At 43.4% G+C, this 22771-nt stretch overlaps 1 protein-coding gene across 3 annotated transcripts in view; it reads left to right on the top strand.

The window, feature by feature from the left end:
* The window catches only part of LOC137426818 (zinc finger protein basonuclin-2), a 378991-nt gene that overhangs the window by 281800 nt on the left and 74420 nt on the right, over window positions 1–22771 (top strand). For all 3 annotated transcript variants that reach the window (XR_013622396.1, XM_078771783.1, XM_078771784.1), the window contains exon 3: window positions 12595–12830. Coding sequence is in view for 2 of the 3 variants with exons in the window: in XM_078771783.1 (XP_078627909.1) it covers window positions 12595–12830 (236 nt within the window). In the remaining variant the exon portion in view is untranslated. The remainder of the gene's footprint in view (window positions 1–12594; window positions 12831–22771) is intronic.

The following is a 22771-nucleotide window of genomic DNA, read 5'->3' as shown; positions in this document are numbered from 1 at the left end:
CTCCGCTTGGGGTCCAATAACTTGGGGGAGGCCCATCGATTTGGGGAGGGGGTCCCTGTGGATACCCGTTCTGGGGAGGGGGCGTTTGTACTGCCCAGGTCTGTGGAGGGGGTGGTTGCATGGCCCAGCTCTGCGGCGGTGGAGGGGGCCCCTGCATGTTCCAGTTTTGCGGTGGAGGGGGCCCTTGTGGGTTCCAATTTTGGGGAGGGGGCCCTTGTGGGTTCCAATTTTGGGGAGGGGGCCCTTGTGGGTTCCAATTTTGGGGAGGGGGCCCTTGTGTCCGCATGTCGACTCGTCCATTGTCGTTGTCATCAGCGTCATTTTCGTTTTCGTCGTCGCGCCCCCACTCTTCGTTGGGCTCTAACCTGGTGTCCCGATTCTGGGCCCGTCCTTGGCCTTGATTTCCCTTCTTATTTTGGTTGAGTCGGTCCCGTTTCTCCTGGACGAGCATTTGCAACATGTCGTCCTTAACATCGGCCTTCTTCTCGTCGCCCTCGCCACATTGTTCGGCCGCTTCGACTAGTTGGTCGGTTGGGGTGTTTCTCCATCCTATCATAGCCGTTTGAATGCGCTTCTTAACTGTCGGTCTCATTCCTTCTACAAAAAAGTTGTTCACTACAGCGTGAGGGAGATCTTGTGCCCGCACCTGGCCCAGTCCTCCCCACCTTAACACTGCTCGTTCTACCCTCTCTTTCCAATCGAGGGCTGCCTCGCCATGCTTCTGTTTTAGGCCGTATATTTTATTCCAATCTGGCCCCGCGGCTGGCATCAGTGCGGTGTGTACCCCGGCCAACAATAAGTCGACCAGGGCCTCCCAATCGGCGAGGGTCTGGGCCGCGGTTTGGGCCGGGGGCGGTGCTACATTTGGCCAGCGTGCGTGTACTTTGGCCTGGTCCCACACCCGCGCTGGCAATACAGCCTTCCCCATGTGGCAGACGTCTCGCCAATCTGCGCCTGTATTTTGTATCCACAACCGCATAAATTCTGGTATCTGACCGGGATGTTCAGCCAGCAGGGTTCTCACCCGCTCCTGCATAGACGCCAAATCTGATTCCCTCCAGGGTATCCTGATGTTAATGGGTGCCCCCCTGTTCAGTCCTATTGTTTTTAAAGGACACATCCCAATTGCAGGTTGTGGGTTCTCTGATTCCGTGCACCCTTCCAATGAGGGGTACAGTTCTCCTGGCCCCTCTGGGGCCGTGAACCCGCTGTCCGCCCCATTAATTTCTTGTCCTCTAAAAGGATTGCCCGGGCTAAGGTGAACCTGAGGGGCGGCTGGTCTAGTTTTATGGGGGTCTAACCCCTGGGGGAACAGGGGCGGGGGTGGGAGAGGTGGCGCCTGTAGCCCGGGGACAGGGCTCAGGGCTTGGGGGGGTGGGGGCATGGTGGCTACCTCCCCTGTCGCGGGGTCTTGGTCCGGATTATGGACGAGCGGCATTAGCCGCTGATTTGCTAGCTTAACTACCTCCTTAATTGTTTTGTCCTGCTGAACCCTGTCAGCTTGTTTCTTTTGGCCCTGAAGCTTCAGTACTTCCCCTGCCAAGCTAGCCTGTCTTGAGGCTGCCAGTCGCTTCATTCCTTCCTTTTCCCACCAGCCATACATTTTCCAGTAATCGGGTGGGAAGTGTTTCTTTTCCCTTTGTAGCTTATCCAAAGCTCCGTACAACACTTCCAACTTGTCAAGTGCAAACGATCCCTCCTCTGGCCAGGGACTACTTAAATCTTTAGTTAACACAGCCCAGTCCTTTAATGGTCTTACCGCGGCAAAATGATGCCTCTTAAACATGAAAGATGCCGGGGTTCCCTTAAGGGGTTCCCTTTCTTTCGTTAGCTTGCTTCCCATCTTATTGCTCTGGGCTGATCCTTCCTGGAAAGTTCTTGGCTTGGCTCAACCTTTACGGCTGTCCGACCTCACTTTCCCCTCCTGGTGCTAACTGTAACTTTAAGCTTACTGTTAAGTCCTTACTTGTTTATCCTTACTTGTTTATCCTGGCTTTAACAAAACCACGTCATTCTGAGGCCTAAATGAGCCTTTACTTACAATTCTGTTCGAGTGCAGACAGCGCGGATGACAGGGAAGCGGACTGAACCCGTTCGAAGAAGCAAGGTACAAATTTGGAAAGATAGCCCTCTGGTATAAGACAATTGCTCACCTTAATCAAATTAGAGTGCCAGCGTCCCGGCCTCGAGCAGCCTTCCTTCCGTCGCCCGGGTTCCGCTTCCCGTCCTCCGCGTCTGTTGACACCCCACTCCTGGTACCATTTGTGAAGAATCAGCTCTTCGTTTGCAAAGAAGTCCACAAATAGCCTGAAAAATGACGCAGTTTTTTTATTAAAGCCAACTTATACAGATCCGGAGGAGACCGACGTCTACAGCAAGCTACAGCAAGAACATGCCAAGTCAAGCCTTCCTGAAAAACGCATTGATTCTCATTCACTTATATACGAATACGATTATCAGAAAATCTCCGAGAGAACGAAGCGACTGGCGAGAGTCCCTCCCACCGTTATCATTCGGGGGAGTCAGCCTTTCCTTATCATTTGGACCAATTGTTTCTCTGGGCTCCGAGAAAACAGAACTGTAACTCACAAAGAGAAGAGTGTATGCTTAGCCAAACAAACCCATATATTTTATGGGTTTGTGTACATGAGTAATCCAAAGCATGTTTATACAGAGTCATGCGTTGCTGAGATTAAAACAAAATATATATAGTTAACGATAGGTTCATGTCATTCTACTAGCATTACGCAAAAACAAGCGCATGTGGGCGTGGTTTTATGACCAGCCTCGAAAAAAGCACACGTATACCATTGTCCAGCATGACCTCATTTTAAACACAAACTGAAGCATGTTTATTAGAATTCAGGCGCCGCTATGATTATATAATTAATGTTTTTCAAGTTTATATCTGCAATTCGAGCACTCCGCTTGAAACTACACATTCCACGCGCGCATGAACGTCCGACATCCAGCGTCCGATATTCAGCAAAGTCGCAATGACCCACAATGCATTTGGGCACACATCCTCCGAGCAACCTCATACAGCACACCCGTGACTCGCGGCTCGCTCGGCTTTTGCCTAAAAACACAATAACTCTACTCTAACTTCCACGGAGCCGCACGGCGGAAACGCAGGTTTGTACCACCCTTTAATAAAACGAACATTGCCAGGATTCTCGGATAGATGTTTAATTTCACAACACACATGACAAAAATCCGATTTAAATTCAGAGATCGCCGATCGACCTGGCACAACCATCTTAACGCGATGACGCCACGCCGCCCCCCCCGTCTTGGCGCGCACCCTCGTGCCTCCGCACGAATCTCAACACTCCCTGCACGCCGCTCTATTCGCGTTCCCGGCGGGGTTTACCTCACTTGGGACATGCAGTCGGCTGTCATAACAGAGAATTGTCAATAAAGAATCTACGACTTGACATATATATATATATATATATATATATATATATATATACACATATATATATATATATATATATATATATATATATATATATATATATATATATATATATATATATATATATATACATACATGCATACATACATACATACATACATACATACATACACAGTCACGAAAAAAAGTAAGTGCATCCCATGTAAAGTTTTAACTTTTTCAACATATTTCAACATACAGCTATTTGATCTTCATTTCAACAATATTGACAGATAAATATGATATAATATAACAAGTATCATGAAACATTTACATTTTGTAGTCCATTGTATAATTTAAATAAACATAAATGCAAATTTCGCATGTGGAAAAAGTAAGTACACCCCTACATTTATCACCACTTCAAATACCTAAAATTAGAATCAGGTGCACCAGCTCAGGTGCAAATGATTAGAACATCATTAGAGAGGATCTTGGAGGAACCTGTCTTATTTAAACCTCAGAAGTTTAGTTTGTTTTGCTCTTTGTTGTTGAAGTGTGCGGCGTCACCATGCCTAGATCAAAAGAGCTCTCTGAGGCCTTCAGAAAGAAGGGTATAGATGCCTACAAGTCTGGGAAGGGATTTTAAAAGATCTCCAAACAATTTGAAATCAATCATTCGACTGTCCAGAAGATCATCTACAAGTGGAGAAGATTCCAAACAACTGCCAACTTGTTCAGGCCAGGCCGCCCAAGCAAGTTCAGCCCGAGAGCAGACCGCAAGATGCTGAAAGAAGTCTCGAAGAACCCCAGAATGCCATCACGGGACCTACAGGTAGCTTTTGCCACTGTTGCTGTCAAAGTGCACGAGTCTACCATCAGAAATAGGCTGCACAAATTTGATCTACATGGGAGGTGTGCCAGGAGGAAACCTTTGCTGTCCAGAAAGAACATCAGGGCAAGACTAAAGTTTGCCAATGAACACCCAGGCAAAGACCAGCATTTCTGGAACAATGTGCTCTGAACAGATGAGTCAAAGATAGAGCGATTTGGCTACAGTACCAGAAGACATGTTTGGCGAAAACCAAAGACAGCATTTGACCACAAGAATCTGATACCAACTGTAAAGCATGGTGGTGGAAATATTCTGGTTTGGGGCAGCTTTGCTGCATCAGGGCCTGGGCAGCTAACCATCATATAATCCACGATTAATTCTTCATTGTATGAGAGGGTGCTTGAGGATAATGTGAGGCCATCTGTCGGAAAAATGAAGCTCAACCGAAGGTGGACCTTGCAACATGACAATGACCCTAAACATACCAGTAAATCCACCAAGGAATGGCTGAAAAGAAAGAAACGGAGGATTCTGGAATGGCCAAGTCAAAGCCCGGATCTAAATCCCATCGAGATGTTGTGGGGGATTTGAAACGAGCTGTGCATGCAAGAAACCCTCAAACATCGCACAGCTGAAAGAATTCTGCATGGAGGAGTGGGGAAAGATTTCTCCCAGTCGATGTCAGAGACTGGTAGACAGTTATAAGAAACGCCTACTTGAGGTTGTTTCTGCCAAAGGGGGGAATACCACCTATTAGAGCCAAGGGTGAACTTACTTTTTCCACATGCGAAATTTGCATTTATGTTTATTTAAATTATACAATGGACTACACAATGTAAATGTTTCATGATATTTGTTATATTATATCACCTTTATCTATCAATATTGTTGAAATGAAGATCAAATAGCTGTATGTTGAAATATGTTGAAAAAGTCAAAACTTTACATGGGGTGTACTTACTTTTTCACGTGACTGTATATACAGTGCGTATCAAAAAAAAGGTAATCCGAATTCAAGGGGCTAATATGCAAAGGTTATTTAGTTTGACAATTTACATGTGGTTTGCCAATTATGAGGAGATCCTCAGCTTTCCATTGATGCCTTTCATGCATCATTGCTGTCACACATGACCGAGTACATGTTAATTGAAAATGACAAGTTCAAATCGCATTTTTACAAATTTGGCTCATCGGTGCAAGACAGTTTTAAATGGACGCATTACTTGTCGACTGCCAAGTTGATTATGTAAAATTGTTAAACTGGTCTGGTGATCGTCGGTTGCATCATCCTTTGTTTAAGATGGGTATTTAAGATGGGCCTACAGTGTATGGGTTTATAGACGGTCTGAGTCATTGAAAAGATGGTTCAACTTACGACTGAACAGAGGACCCTCGTGGTTACAAACTTTCACCAAACTGGAAGTTTGCAGTGAACTTGTGATGCGCTCAGGGAATGTTTCCCAGAACGGGAGCCTCCAGCAGCCAAAACCATCTGGGTGAATGTTAGAAAATACCAAGAGCATGGCACTAGCCTCAACCGCAACAAGGAGAATTCTGGTAGGAGGCGCACTTGGCGATCGGAAATGAACATTGCAGCAGTAAGGCCGCAAGTTTTGGAGCATCCTAGGGATACCAGCGCAAGACGAAATGGGACGGGATTGCCTTCGACGACATTCAACCGAATCACAAGACTGGACCTCCACCAACATCAATATCGGATTCACATCTGGCATCAACTTACGCCATGGGATTTTGCCAGGAGGCTGGTGCTTGCCAGATGGTTGATAGCACGTTGCAAAGCAGATGTCAATTTTCTGCGGTATATCGTTATCAGCGACGAAGCTGCTTTCGCCATGGACGGAAAGGTCAATACCCATAATGTTCTTGAATATGCACCGACAGGACAACCCCCGGAATTTAATTTTGACAACAAGAATCGACAAAAGTGGACTCTTTGGTTGGGACTTTGTGGAAGTGGTCAGGTGATCGGACCATTTTTCTTTCAAAGGAATGTCAATGGTGACAGGTATCTGCAGATGATCAATGATGAAGTTTTACCGCAGCTGGAGGACAACTTTGAGTGACAGGTTCGTGGTGTCTTTAGATATCTCTGGTGGGCCCAAGACGGTGCCCCAGCACATCGTCTTATCGGTGTCCGAGATCGACTGAGGGAACTCTTTGGAGACAGAGTCATTGCCTTCAACCATGCAGTGGAATGGCCGCCAAGATCACCTGACCTCACACCATGTGATTATTTCCTTTGGGGACATTTAAAGAACAAGGTGTTCTTCACTCTTCCCTGTGATCCCAAATTGCAGGGCCGTATTCGACATGAAGTGGATGCTTTGCGCAATGACCCGGCTGTGGTGAGACGAGCAGTTCAGGGCATGCTGCGCCGCTGTGAGCTTTGTGTTGAAAGGGGAGGTGGACATGTTGAAGGTGTGGGTGCATAAAGGCCAATCATTCCTGACAAAAGTTCACATCTGACGTTCATTTTGCACCAATTATCGTGACTTGCATCGATTAGCCAAACTTGTAAAAATGCGATTTGAACTTGTCATTTTCAATTAACATGTACGCAGTCATGTGTGACAGCAATGATGCATGGAAGGTATCAATGGAAAGCTGAGGATCTCCTCTTAATTAGTAAACCACATGTAAATTGTCAAAATACAATTTTCGGATTACCTTTTTTTTGATACGCACTGTATATACTGTATATACTGTATATATATATATATATATATATATATATATATATATATATATATATATATATATATATATATATGTATGGAAAGAGGTGGATTTGGGGTGTATTAGCAGGGGTAGAAAAGATCAAGGTTTTGGATGGGGGAAGATAAGAGATGGTGGTGAACAGCTGTTTTAAAGACCTGAAGGGAGGAGTGGGATTGAGGAGAGTGAGGGAGTTTGTTCCAGAGGTGTGAGGAAAGAGGAATGAAAGAGTGAAGGTGAGCAGAGAGTCTTTATTTTGGTTTTGTCGAGTTATTCAAGACTGATGAATTTCTGTTGGTTCAACTGCAAGGAGTTCACTCATGTAGTCCAGACTATACCGCTAAATTATCGAATCCCCAAAAGTCATGAGTGAACCAACTGGGTTTATGTACAGAGCTGATGGCGACTCGATAAACCTCCTGAGATGAGCTCGATTCCCAGAATTGATTCCCTCTTCACTCGGATTGTGATTTGAAGTTGAAATCTCAAGGATGCCAGTCCTCGCCTTGCGGCCTCCGTATGCCACACGAAACCAGGAGAGTTCATGGGGAACAGGTTTTTGATAAACTTGAAATCGAGTTTAGCACCAACGATGATTCCCAGTGCTGGAGTTTAAAAAGCTCCGCCTTGGTAAATACAGGCCTGTTGTGATCGCTGGCAATTTGAACAGCTTTACAAGTGATTATCGTGCTGTCTTTATGGGAACGAGTTTGTCATTCGGAGTCATAACTGTCAGGTGCCATGTTGATAAAAGGTGGAACAATGAAGCCAGCTTGCATCCATTAATTCCACGCCTTGCGTTATTTGAAATCTGTAATGGGCCGTTTCGCTTCACACAGCTCCGGAATTATTTGATGTAAGCTTCCTCCATCGCGTAAGCCATCCGGCTCTTTAATACTGCCACCTGCCATTTTTTCGGTGTTAATGGCATCTGTGAGCCAGGGCAGGATTTTGTGCCACTGCCAACGTTCGTTAGCACTCTCTGCCTCGTGCCCGGAATGTTCACCACCGGGTCATTGCCATATTTATGACTACGGAGCCTCCAGACTCTTAGTTTGGCGAATTATAATGGATTCCCAAGTGTGGGGAGATGTTGCTCACAGCAAGGTGTGGTTTTGCCTTGTGGAAGCTAAGAAATGTTTAGCCACTGAGGATTCCAATCTGTTCTTGTTACGACATTAGTAGTGAAGCGATGCTGTCCGCCATCGATCTGCTTTCTGGATCCTCTCATGAGAGGTTGCTTATTTTGGAGGATAGCCCTTCAGATAAGGCTTTGGTCATACGAGTGGCCCTGCTGTCCCTGCATCCTCCACGGAATCATTGAAACGCCGACATTTGTTGATTATTATTATTATTATTATTATTATTATTACCTCCGCCACCAAAGGTGCATGGAGGTTATGTTTTCACCCCCTGTCTGTTTGTCTGTTTGCTTGTTTGTGAACAAATTTTTTCAAAAGGTTGTCGACAGATTCGGACGAAATTTGGCAGAGAGGTATTGTATGTCACAAGGACGAAATTATTAGATTTTGGTGAAGATCCGGATTCGGATCCGGCTACTAGAATTTTTAAAGTGATTCTTCACCATTGCGAGATAGGGCCAAAAACGATACAAAGCAGGATATCTCACAAAGTTGTGGACGGATTTGCACGAAACTAGATGGACCCATTGGGTGTCTGACAGGGAGGATTCGATTCGATTTTGGTGAAGATCTGAATGTGGATTCGGGTATGAGAATTATTTAATTTTTTCAGTGATTCCTCACCATTGGGAGAAAGCGACAAAAACGATGCATAGCAGGATATCTCAAAAAGGTATGGATGGATTTGGACGAAACATGGTGGATAGGTTGTGCATGTGACAAGGAAGAATCGATTCGATTTTGGTGAAGATCTGAATATGTATGCGGATTTGAGGATTATTAATTTTTTTAAGTGATTCTTCACCTTTGCAAGATGGGGCTAAAAACGATACAAAGCAGGATATCCCAAAACGTTGTGGACGGATTTGCACGAAACCTGGTGGAGAGGTTGGGTGACTGGCAAGGACAACTACATTCGATTTTGGTGAAGATCTGAATATGGATTCGGATATGGGAATATTTATTTTCAAGTGATTCTTCACCATTGAGTGATAGGGTGAAAACCAACATATAGAGCAGGATATCCCAAAACGTTATGGATGGATTTGGACGAAACTTGTTGGACAGATTGTGTGTGTGACAAGGAAGAATCGATTCGATTTTGGTGGAGATCTGAATATGGATTCGGATATGAGAATTTTTTTTTTCAAGCGATTCTTCACCATTGAGTGATAGGGTGAAAACCAACATATAGCAGGATATCCCAAAAAGTTATGGATGGATTTGGACGAAACTTGTTGGATAGGTTGTGTGTGTGACAAGGAAGGATCGATTCAATTTTGGTGAAGATCTGAATATGGATTCGGATATGAGTTATTTAATTTTAAAAAGTGATTCTTCACCATTGAGTGACATGGCCAACCAGGTGGAGGTATGTTCTCTACTGAGTGCCGTTCTAGTTTTTTTATTTATTATTGTTGTTATTGTTATTATTATTATATTGTTATTATTATTATTATTATTATTGTTGTTATTATTGTTATTTACTCTGTGGTTGAGCCAAAGCTTGTGGGAGTATCAACAGCAACCGTTTTCTCTGTGGCATTCACATAGACAAGGGAAATGGTTGAAGCGTCTGTGTGTTCGCATTCCCATCTGAGCATGTGGCGTGTGATGCCGGATTTTCCGGGATAAAATACCATCGTCTGTGTCCATTTGTCCTTGGTCTACTCGTGTCCCGGCGATGTCAAATGCAGTCTCTTTATGTCCATGTCCTATATATGAATAAACATGTACGAGCTCTACCCATGAGCCTCCGTGTTACTATAGTGCATACGTCATTATTGTAACCACACAATAGATGGACGATTTAACAAACGGAGATTAATGGACTTTACGCAATGACAAAAAGCATCCAGGCCGTAAGTATCGGCGGCGTGCATTATCATTTCAGTAATTTGCCCATTAAAATAAAAAGATAAACACTTAACCATCTGAACATTTGCAGGCCTATCCATAACAGATGGCTGTCAAAAATTTGAAGCAGCTGTTTTTGTTTTTTTAAATTTATTTTAAATTATCGCAATAAAAAGGCAGTTTGTCAGAGTACATGTCTCAATTACAATTTGCTGATAGACTGAGGATTCATTCTTTCTCCTCTCTCCTCTCGTACGTTTATTCCTTTATATCTCTATCTCTGTCATATATGTATGCATGGATGTAGTTGCCTGTGTTTTATTTGTGCTGAAATTTACGATTGAATTGATTGAGATTTTCCAGCTTGTAACCACAATATCTATTGGCTGAGATTTGCATTTCTTAAATGTATTCATTTGATGAAAAATAAATAAATAAAAATTGACTCGACATCAATTATTCTAATTTTTTCTGCTCTGATGGTTGTTGTTATTGTTGTTTGTTTCTACATCGGTTATGTTTTCACCCTTGTCTGTTTGACTGTGAACATGATGTCTCAAAATGTTATGGATGGATTCAGACAAAATTTGGTGGACTGGTCGGGCGTGTGACAAGGACGAAATGATTAAATTTTATATGTATGTATATATATATGTATGTATGTATATATATATATATATATATATTGACAGGCCTCAGTAATCGAGGTTCATATCACGTGACGTGCTTCGAGGTTCGTGCTTTGTATATTCGCGGTTAAAAAAAAAAAACTTTTTTTTTTTTTACACATCAGGATTGGTCTCCGACATCCACCACCGCTGATATTAATTCGCCCCTTGAATTCGTAAATAGAAAACTACTTTTTATTATGCACAGATTCATCCCATCTAGTCTTCAATTAATTATCTTACCCATCCTCCCGCTCTTGGTACTCTGAATCATGTGATTAGGAAGTTGCTTTAAAACAACTTGCATTCTCCTCCTGGAAGGCAAATCCAATTGAAGACAACATCAGATCATTCGACAAATCTCACAACAAGTGTGTCTACTATGGAGAGGCAGAAAACATAATCTGTCCAATCTTAAGAATGAGATTTCGAACTTGTCTCCCTCCTCTAAACCTGGTGGCACCTTCTCAGGATTTGAACCCTCTGCCCTCTCCGAGTCTCCGTGCTTTGTCACCCTCAGGTATCTGCAGGACGCAAGCGGTCCACCAGCAACCCCCTCCGAGTGAAACTGCGCAAATCCAGAATCACTGCTTACGTCCACTCATTGTCCCCCGTCGCACCGCGGAGGGAAAGGGGGACTATAGTTTTCCCCTGCGTCCGTGTGTCCGTCCGTGCGGGCGTGCGTGCCTACGTGTGTGCATGCATGCATGCATAAGCGAAGGACCGTATTCGAATTTGGTGTGTGGGTGCAACCCACGTCGAAATCCAAGATGGCCGCCGCCATGTATGTCTGACGCCATGTATGTCTGAACCTTGTGAGCGGAATATCTTGAAAAATAAGCGAAGTACCAACTTCTAATCTGGTGTGTGGGTGTATCTAGGCATAACGAAGAACCCTATTGAAAATTGGGTCGCTAAGGTCAAAATCCAATATGGCCACCTTGCGTCTTCCACTTTGTCAACTCGCATCACTTCACCGACGGGGGACCTAGGCGTAACGCTTGTTTATTCCTCTTTTTTTTCTCCCCACCTGTGGAACCACCTTCCATAGTCTCTTCAATGTCACTCTTCCTTTCTGGTCTTCTGCTTACCATCTCACATATCCCCCTGGCAGCTGCTTACCACCATCTCAAGCGATCCTCCATTCAAAATCATGATATTTTCAACACCTGTTAAACCACCCCTCACCCTTTCCGAAAAATTTGGTTATGTATCCACCTTTCCCAACATTTCCGCTCTCCGTTACCCCCTCATCATTACCTGCATCCCTTGTTTGTCCGTTTCCATCGATTTTGTCTCTCCGCTCTTCAGTTGGGGTTTCCCCTTTCTCCTGCTGTTCCCTTTATGTTGCGTCCTGATTTGTTCAGTGTCATCGCTCTTCCATGAGCCAAGACCATGTAGTGTAAATAAATATCCCCTCCCCTGCCCTCCCCATTCAAACAATGCTCCATATTCACAAATTTGACATTCGCGGCATTTTCCAGGAACACATCCCCCGCTAATATTTGGGTAAGACTGTGTGTGTGTGTGTGTGTGTGTGTGTGTGTGTGTGTGTGTGTGTGTGTGTGTGTGTGTGTGTGTGTGTGTGTGTGTGTGTGTGTGTGTGTGTGTGTGTGTGTGTGTGTGTGTGTGTGTGTGTGTGTGTGTGTGTGTGTGTGTGTGTGTGTGTGTGTGTGTGTGTTTTGTTTTTTTTTCAAATCAAATACTGTACTGGAAGTCAATGTTTGCTTCGAATGCGACATTGTGCCATTCACCAAATCAGCTTCAGCTAGTAAAGGCCTGGCTTTAAATGACTGTTTTAATGGGTTCGGTACAAGTAGTTGATTTCGGCGACGATAAAATCAACATGATCATAGTTGATTATATGACTAGTTTTGGTGTTGACTGCTTTTTGGTTAATTTTCTGGTTTTCCCATCTGAGTTTCATTCTCCCATTCCTGTCTCTCATAACCCCAGCGCTCGACAAGCTGAGCACGCAGCACCTTTATCACCCAACTCAAGTTGAGATCGTGCAATCGAATGTGGTGTTCGACATCGGCAGCTTGATGCTCTATGGTACGCAGGCGGTACCCATTCGTCTCAAGATCCTTCTTGACCGCCTTTTCAGTGTACTGAAGCAAGAGGAGGTCTTGCAGATCCTGCACGGCCTTGACTGGACCCTTCGTGACTATGTTCGAGGGTACATCCTGCAGGTATGTTATTTGTGATGGTTAGCACACCTTTTATACCATATTCTAGAAATGCGCATTTTACTCCTGTCGTCATTAAAGCATTCCTGGGAAGTTGCTTCTGTTTTTCATCTTCCTGCATAATTTTTCTCAAATTGCTTATAATTTGCTTTTGAAAGGAAATGATCTTAGGTTGCAAACCTCAACAATCAACATTACGCCTGGAAATTGTCGAATAGCTAAAGGGTATGAATTGGGGCAAACATTACGACATAATGTTAGTTATTTGTTTGACAAAGAAAACTGTACAAAGCATCTTAATTTTGTGAAAAGGACTTGATTTTTACTCAAATACAGACTTAATGTTACAATGAACAAGCAAATTAAAAAGTACATTTTGAAACTTGATATGACTACCTCTACTACAACTACTATTATTACGACTACTACGTTTTCATAACCCCAATTATTCCCACCTACTGAGGTCGGCCAAGGAACTTTTCTGACCTGATGTTTGACAGAAGTTGATTTGGATAGGAATTTGTAATTTGTTTAGGATGCCGGAGATAAGTTGCCAACTCACCAAGAAAGACACGCCAGGATCTTTAACGTTCACCAACGACCAGTGCCATCAGACGGGTCCTCCAGGGTAACGTCCCTCGAGTGGACGACCTTGCATGCGAAATTACAACGGCACTCAGTAGAGAGCATACCTCCACCTATTTGGCCATATCACTCAATGGTGAAGAATCACTTAAAAATTTTACTAGCTGAATCCAGATCCGGATCTTCACCAAAATCGAATCGAATGATCCTTGACAGACATCCAACCGGTCCACCAAGTGTCATCCAAATCCGTCCACAACTTTTAGAGATATCCTGCTATGTGTAATTTTTCGCCCTATCTCCCAATGGTGAAGAATCACTTAATAAATTAAATAATTCTCATATCTGAATCCATATTCAGATCTTTACCGAAATCGAAGCTATTTTTCCTTGTCAGACACCCAACTGGTCCACCAGGTTTTGTCCAAATTAGTCCACAACGTTTTGAGATATCCTGCTATGTATCGTTTTTGGCTCTATGTCCCAATGGTGAAGAATCACTTAATGAATTAAATAATTCTCATATCCGAATCCATATTCAGATCTTCACCAAAATAGGATCGATTGATCCTTGTCAGACACCTAAACGGTCCACCAAGTTTCGTCCAAATCCGTCGACAACATTTTGAGATATTCTGCTATGTGTCATTTTTGGCCCTAAATCCCAATGGTGAAGAATCACTTAATAAATTATATTATCCGGATCCGAATCCAGATCTTCACCAAAATATAATCATTTCCTCCTTGTCACATTCGCTACATCTCTGCCAAATTTCGTCCGAATCCATCCACAACTTTTTGAGATATTTAGTTCACAAACGGACAGACAAACAGACAGACAGGGGTGAAAACACAACCTCCGTCCACCTTTGGTGGTGGAGGTAACAATAGGATGACGGTCTATTGTTCGGATTCAAACGGCCGTTCATGGACCCTGAGGCGAGAGTTTGTACCTCTGAGCTATCTTATCAGCCCACATTTGGGAAAAATGAATACATTCCCAAAAGAGTTCTGTTATCCCACTTCTGTTTGGAAACACAAGACATTACTGATGGTAACCATGATAACTGTGCTGTGTGTGTGATACAGCGTTGAGGTCTTTTGAAAAATCTTGCAGTAGCTTATGTTAGCGCTTCATGTTTATCTTGTGGTGTGTTTTCCAGGATTGCTATTAATATACATATATGTACTTTTTTTTTTTGGTCAAAGGTAGGAAGAAAGGTGTGGCTTCAGGTACACCAGCTTTTTTGAATTGTATTGAATGTTTTGTGTACGCCTGGTACTTAGGGTCATATTGTGACTGAAGTTAGTGCAATTTGATTTGACCACCTGTTGTCGGATGTCGAGTCATCTTTTGTTGCACCTTTTGGATGAAACGCTTGTGTTTACCAAATGTGTTTTACCTGCACTTGGAAACCCAGGACACAACCATGGAATTTCTTCCAAATGCAATGCAAGTGTGTTGCAGACACTGGCATGACCTACGGTACAAATGCCATAATTTAGTGAACGCCACAAAGTAAAGAAATCCTATTACCTCCTTTTTGGATGGTCCTGCAGTGGCACGCTCGCCTCTGAGGTGTCTGGTAATCAGGTGGAGGTGCTGCGGTGTTAGCAGGCCAAGCTTCATTCATCATGAAGTCTACCACATATGGAAGCTGTCCTATATAGATGCAAACGATTCCACATACTTTGTAATAATAGCCAATCGTGTGTCGGGTGTTGGCATAGTGGTGATTACGTTAGATCGCCATTTTGGATTACGTGGTTCAAATCTGGATGATGGCAGCAGTTAGGCCTATTAACTTTTTTTGGATTCTTATCACCTTGAAGCCGAGTTGGTCTCAGGAGAAGTAACACGTCGCCATTGAATTGTCTGAATAACTCAGCTGGCTCATCAACGGCCCTCATTGAGAGTGTATCCTGCCTTACCTGATATTGGCGTACAGGTGATGCCAGTCCTCACGCACCTTCAGTGCATCTTTGCACGGCACGCAAAGAATGTTATTGAAGCAGTACCACCCAAAATCTCTCGTTATATGGAAAATATTCTTTGGAATGATCCTCTAGGAAATTTAAAACTCTGTATGGGAAGAGAGTACGGTTAAAGACCCTACCTCATTTGTACGACCCCTTCTGGAAGATAATATAACCATTCCATTGACCTGGAATAATTCCATATAAATTGTCAATGGCTCATTTGGAATTGTGAGTTTGAACATCGGTCTGTAAAAATTATTGTGATCGAATATTCACCATGACGAGGCGAATTTGACATTTTCATAAAGCGAAGGCCCCTATAAATTAACTTCAATGTTGTCATCTCACATTTCGTCTTTCTGCTGCTTTTGCCCCCAGGTGAGTCCAACGGTGCCCCACATCTGTCTTCATGATGAAGGAAAGTTTAGATGTAGCACTTGTTGCATCACCTTTTGAGAGCGCGTGTGCGCATGCGTGCAGCCGGTCCGCTCTTTCATTTGTCCATCGTGTTGGATTTTGTCGATGCTAAGTGTCTGTGCTTGTCCTCAAGACCTAGACCTTCCTTTGTGAGACGGTAAAACATACCGGCTCTTTTAGTGCCCTCCAATCCACCAGGTGCACGCTTTGCTCTTCACTCGTGCTGCATTCGGTGATCAAAAGGCCATAATGCTGCCTGAAGTTTGATGTTCTTGCTGCTTTGCTGATGTCACACAATTAACAGTTGCAGTCATACAATTAACAGTTGCAGTCATACAATTAACAGTTGCAGTCATACAATTAACAGTTGCAGTCATACAATTAACAGTTGCAGTCATACAATTAACAGTTGCAGTCATGCAATTAACAGTTGCAGTCATACAATTAACAGTTGCAGTCATACAATTAACAGTTGCAGTCATACAATTAACAGTTGCAGTCATACAATTAACAGTTGCAGTCATACAATTAACAGTTGCAGTCATGCAATTCACAGTTGCAGTCATACAATTAACAGTTGCAGTCATACAATTAACAGTTGCAGTCATACAATTAACAGTTGCAGTCATACAATTAACAGTTGCAGTCATACAATTAACAGTTGCAGTCATACAATTAACAGTTGCGGTCATACAATTAACAGTTGCGGTCATACAATTAACAGTTGCGGTCATACAATTAACAGTTGCGGTCATACAATTAACAGTTGCGGTCATACAATTAACAGTTGCGGTCATACAATGAACAGTTGCGGTCATACAATGAACAGTTGCGGTCATACAATGAACAGTTGCGGTCATACAATGAACAGTTGCGGTCATACAATGAACAGTTGCGGTCATACAATGAACAGTTGCGGTCATACAATTAACAGTTGCGGTCATACAATTAACAGTTGCGGTCATACAATTAACAGTTGCGGTCATACAATTAACAGTTGCGGTCATACAATTAACAGTTGCGGTCATACAATTAACAGTTGCGGTCGTACAATTAACAGTTGCGGTCGTACAATTAACAGTTGCAGTCGTACAATTAACAGTTGCACTCGTACAATTAACAGTTGCAGTCGTACAATTAACAGTTGCAGTCGTACAATTAACAGTTGCACTCGTACAATTAACAGTTGCAGTCATACAATTAACAGTTGCAGTCATACAATTAACAGTTGCAGTCATACAATTAACAGTTGCAGTCATACAATTAACAGTTGCAGTCATACAATTAACAGTTGCAGTCATACAATTAACAGTTGCATCAACAGTCACTTGGTGTTGGTCGTTAAACATAACTTGAATGAGTCCGTCTGTTGCTATGTGACGCAGAAAATATTATTATAATTGGTGTGTGTGTGAATGCCTGAATGTGCGTCTCTGCCTGTCTGTCCTTGTGTGTCTTTCTGTTTGTCTTTCTGTGTGCATGTCTCTGTCCGGATATCTTTGCACACCTGAGCCGCAGGACAGAATGATTTGAACCCTGGTTGCTGTTCTTGGGGTGTGCACAGGAAGGATTTTGGTGGTAAAAAGAAAATTCAGTGGGGGGGCGGGGGGGGGTTGGGAGAGGGTATTGACCTCAATCCTCTCTTTCTAAATATTATGGCATAGCACTGCTTCTGGTGGGGGGATGTGTCACAGGTCGTACAAAATACCCCAGTTCCTAGACAATTGCCCCTACCTGTAGGGTTCTTTGCTAGTTTTAATAATTATATTATCTGCATTTGCTCTCAAATTCCAACAACTTGTGTTCAAGGTAATCTCACAAATTGTTGCCATCAAGTACGTGATTTAGATTGAGATTGTTCAGTGATGGAAAGCTTTGTCTTCATCTTCTTCTTCTTCTTCTTCTTCTTCTTCTGCTAAATTCTATTTTCCGCATTTGCTCTCAAATTCCAAGAACTCGTGTTCAAGGTAATCTCACAAATTGTTGCCAGCAAGTACCTGATTTAGATTGAGATTGTTCAGTGATGGAAAGCGTTGTCTTCTTCTTCTTCTACTTCTTCTGGTAGCATTTGCTGGAGGTGCAGCAGAAGACAGCTGTTTGTTTCACTTAACTAATGAATGGCTTGTTGGCTTGTCCAAGCACAGTGTGGATTTTCCATGTTGTACGTGACTGAATCCCCACCTGTTTACCTGTGTTGTTCACTTCCCTTGTGCTGGCCGTTGCTTGTCATGCTGACATTTTCTGGTGACACACAACCTGTACCTGGTGACCCAGAACATCACTTTGTTTAATAAATAATCAAATGTTTGCCTGTTGTGTAAATGTGGAGTGAATAAGAACAGTGATAGTTACACAATGTGATTTCCGGGCAACTCCTCTTACTCTTGCAGATAACTTTGGCATGTTGGAATTCGTCTTTTTATATATTCCTCCCCAAATTGGATAAAAAAATTTGTTATCTTGATGATTGCAGCAAAATAGAGGGTGTTTGTTCCATCTGTATTCGGTAGTGAAACAGCGGCCTGAGTAGCGTTATGGTTGGAGCATCTGCTCCGAGTCTGGGAGGCCTGTGGTTCGATTCCGAGCCTGGCCGAGTCATACCAAAGACTTTAATGATGGAATGTCTTGCTTTCTCGATTTACACTCGGAATTTAGAGGATTATAACGCAGCCAAACCCTGTCGGTTGGCATCCCATGGATGGGGTCGGGGGTGGGAGATGGTGGTCGCGTTGATTTCCCCCCTCCCCTCCCCCTTAGTTGCCCCTTTGACTGTAGAGAGATGTTGATGTCACCGGCACACTGCACTCCAGGAAGTTGCATCACTTCCCCAAGGCCCTTGACTGTCTGGTTTTGGAAAATCCAGAGTTGTCTGATGTCTCTGTCTGCATGTATCTACATTATTTGTGTCAGAGCTCCTCAATGAGTCTTAAACCCCATGAAGAAAGGAAAAAGGAAAGGCCTTATGAATTGGGCAAAAATCCACATGAAAGCGACTCTGTGTCGAAACTTTGCTCTGAGCCTTTTGATTATTTTTTACAGCTTTTTGGTGTTGTTGGAATAGTTATCCACGTTTAAAGTCTTATCCATCAATATATGTTGAAGATAAACATCTGGTGTTGGGCTAGCGGCTAGGGTGCCGGCTTAGGATCCTAGGATCCTGGGTTCGAATCCTGGTCGATCGCTGAATTAACGCCAGGGGGGTTGACTCAGCCTGTCATCCTTCCGAGGTCGGCTAATTGAGTACCAGTTCACTGGTAATTCCCTGTTTGTCGTTAAAGGTGGCAAAAAGGGTTGGCGTCAGGAAGGGCATCCGGCCGTAAAACATTGCTTCAAAAAGGGGACCAAAAAAACAACAACAACCACGGTTCCCGAAAAAGGCCAACCCCCGCTTTGCGGGGAAAAATGGCCTCTAAAGGTGGTTATAAACATCATATATAACAAAGCCAATTATTTCAATACAGGTGTGTTGCGAAGGAGTCGAACCATTTGGTATGTGTATATAGGTTTCAAGGCTTCAGCCTTGTGCGGAGAGAAGGTTCTGCACTTTGTCAACTAAAGGTCTAAATCTTCTCGGGCTATTGGAATGATGGAGGGAGTTTATCATTTGGGGGCAGTGGGATAACCCTGGTTGGATGGTCATCTTTTACGCGTCTGCTTTTTGCGTTCGATGTCCAGTAGAGTCGACTAATGTTTCACTGCATCGTGGAGCATGACATCTTTTGAATGTATTAAGCTTGTTATCCTATCTGTAATTCTGTGGTATTTGGGAGGTATGGGTATCCCACTACCTTGGGTGAAAAAGCTATTAGGTGTTGACAATATATACCTTTGTGATTTATGACACTGCCAATCGAATATCGGAAAACTAGAAACGTCAAAAACTCAGAACCGCTACATGTGCTAATTACCAAATTCTTAACTTCACATCTTTTGGAAAGAAACCAGCGAAATCAAATTTACCATCTATCATATCTTACTATAATTCACCAAATGTCTGTCCGTCCGTCTGTCTGTCCGTCTGTTCCCAGGTACCGCAAAAACGGCTGAACCGATCAAAACGAAATTTTGGGTGGGTAATCCTGGGACCCCCTGGAGTAAAATAGGCTATATTGTTTTCCCAATTTTCCAATTTTCCAGTTTTTCCAAACACGATGGAATAATATTTACCGATATGAACAGTGATGTGGCTTTTATTGAAATTCTACAAATACTGTTTAGATTTTGATGATTTGCGTGTGATATGATTTAACGGATGTTTATATAAATCGTTTAAAATAAAAAAAGCCTTCAATTTCTGATATTTTGCCTTTTCATTTGGGCCTCCCAATTGAAGCCCCGCCCGTAGGGCAGGTACCGTTGCGAGTAAAACACAATGTGAGTTGTGTGTTTGTACAGGTGTCTGTCCCCCTTCTAAAGGGTAGGTTTTAAAGGCGTTCACTACTGTGTGTTCACTACGGTCTATTTTTGAGGATAAAACAAACTCGGAAAAACATTTTCCAAAAAAGAGTAATTATGTCTCTTCTATTGTAGACGGTGGCCTGCAAACCGGGCCTCAAGGGCGGTGTACAGAAGCGTTTTGTAAAATAACAATAAATACAAGACGTGGGGAGGTGAAATTCTCTGCACATGATGTGTAACACTCGCAGAGTAAAATAAGTGTTCATTAACATCCGTATACACAACAACAACATGCATTTTAAGGCCATGTTCCCTGCTAGAGCGGGGGTTAGCCTTGCGGTCCCCATGACAATCTTCTCCATTTTGCCCTATTTTCTGCATCTCTCCTTGTTAACCCCCTTGCCCGCATTTCTTCTTCCACCATCTTTAGCCAAGTCTTTCTCGGTCTTCCCCGTCCTCTACTTCCTTCTACATTAACTTCCATCACTCTTCTCAACCAGTCACTTTCATCCTTCCTCAATACATGACCAAACCATCTCAACCTGTTCCTCTTCACAGCATCAATCACAGGCAATATTCCCATCATCTTTCGCAATTCATCATTTGTCTTCCTCTCTCTCAACGATACTCCGCACATCCATCGAACCATTCGCATTTCCACCCTTTCCAGCCTTCGTTGCTGCTCTACGTTCATTACCCATGTCTCGCTCCCATAAATCATAACACTTCTCACACATGCAGCATACACCTTTCCCTTCAGCTTCAGCGACACTCTCCTCCTCATCAGCACGCCACTCAGTTCCCGAAACTTCTTCCATGCACATCTCACTCGAGCAACCGTTGCCGAGTCTGATCCACCTTCTCCATTCAGCATGTCTCCGAGGTAGCAAAATGTTTTCACACCTTCCAGCTTCACGCCGTCTCCAAGATCCAACTCAACATTTCCTCCATCTGCAGCTCCCTCTGTGCACACCTTACATTTGAATGTAGCTGCCACACTGGTTAATGACCCTCTCAGACCACTACATTTTTGATGAACCGACTCAGCACACATTGTACATTGAATGGAGTTCACTCCGACACCCTTCCTGCACACAGCACACGGCCACTTCCCAGTTCTTTCCACCTCACCACATGCTTTACCACTTGCCATCACCTTTGTCTTTCCGATATTCACCTTCAGACCTTTTGTCTCCATACATTCCTTCCACTTGTTCATCTTTTCCTTCAGTCCATCCATACTTTCCGCAATCAACACCAGATCATCTGCATACAACAACTCCCACGGTAAACCCTCCTTTACGGTCTGAGCCAGCACCTCCATCACAGCTACAAATAGTAGTGGACTTAGTACCGACCCCTGATGCACTCCCACCTTCACCTCAAACTCACCACTGTTCCCGTCCTTCGTCCTTACAGCTGTGCGTGCTCTTTTGTACATTGCCATCACTACTCTGATCAACCATTCCTCCACTCCTAACTTCCTCAATGCCCATGTCAATACTTTGCGTGGAACCCTATCGAATGCTTTCTCCAGATCAACAAACCCAAAAAACAACTTCTTCCTCTTATCCATGTACTTCTCCTGCAACTGCCTCACAATGAAAAGCGCATCTGTCGTTCCTCTTCCTGGCATAAATCCAAACTGCATAAATCCAAACATTAACATCCGTATGATGTCTAATAAATAAGAAAGATACAAGCACAGCTGACACTAGGCCGAGGCTTCAGACCGGAAAGCTCACGAGGCTGTAGCTTTGAATAAACTGTTCCAACCCGTCATATTCGACGTGCTTTTTTAAACTAGTAAATTTATATTGAGGCAGCCATGTCTTGCCCTTGCATGTCCCGGATTGGCTGAATTTGAATGATGCTGTACTGCACCATTGTGTGAGGGGTTTTTCGATTCACTTTGGCAAACACGTCGTGAGTTCCTTCATTTGTTGAATTATTTTTCCCCCCAAGTGTTGGCTTGGACTTTGTTCTCCTGTTGCCTATTGAGTTGCTAAGTGGTAATTTATGACATATTTTGATGCAATTTAAATGCTGTACTGCGATAAGTCAAACAGTCGGGTAATAATGAGCTCCCTTATTAACACGGGAGAGACTCTCATGCAGGAGGCCATTCTGCCCATCAAAGCCTGCACTATTATTCATAACCCAGGGTGGTAGTTTGACCTGATCTAGCCTTAAATGCTTAGTGTCAAGCAAGGAAGCAGCACATACCATGGTTTTTTTTATTTTTTAAGTCTTTTGTATGACTCATTTGGGGTTTGAACCACTCACCGGCCCTCCAGTCTCAGAGCGGACGCTCTAACCATTATGTCACTGAGGCTGGCAAAAGCCTACTGGTATCCAGACCTTTCCTGAACATGTGATCCTGAAAGCATTGGTAAGCTAAAACGGCATTCGGAAGAGCTTACCCTCACCAGGCTTAACAGTTTACATTTTGTATCCCACTGATAGGCCGGATCTGCATCCGGACATTAACCAATATCTAATCGGCTTGTTCCTGCCATCTAACCAATACATTCACCTATTTTTGTCATATTCTGTCCATATAT

This window comes from Myxine glutinosa, chromosome 2, assembly GCF_964187855.1.
Source record: "Myxine glutinosa chromosome 2, kmMyxGlut1.1, whole genome shotgun sequence".
Lineage (NCBI taxonomy): Eukaryota > Metazoa > Chordata > Myxini > Myxiniformes > Myxinidae > Myxine > Myxine glutinosa.
Note: the sequence above shows the minus strand (reverse complement) of the source record. Positions and strands in the feature narration are given on the sequence as shown.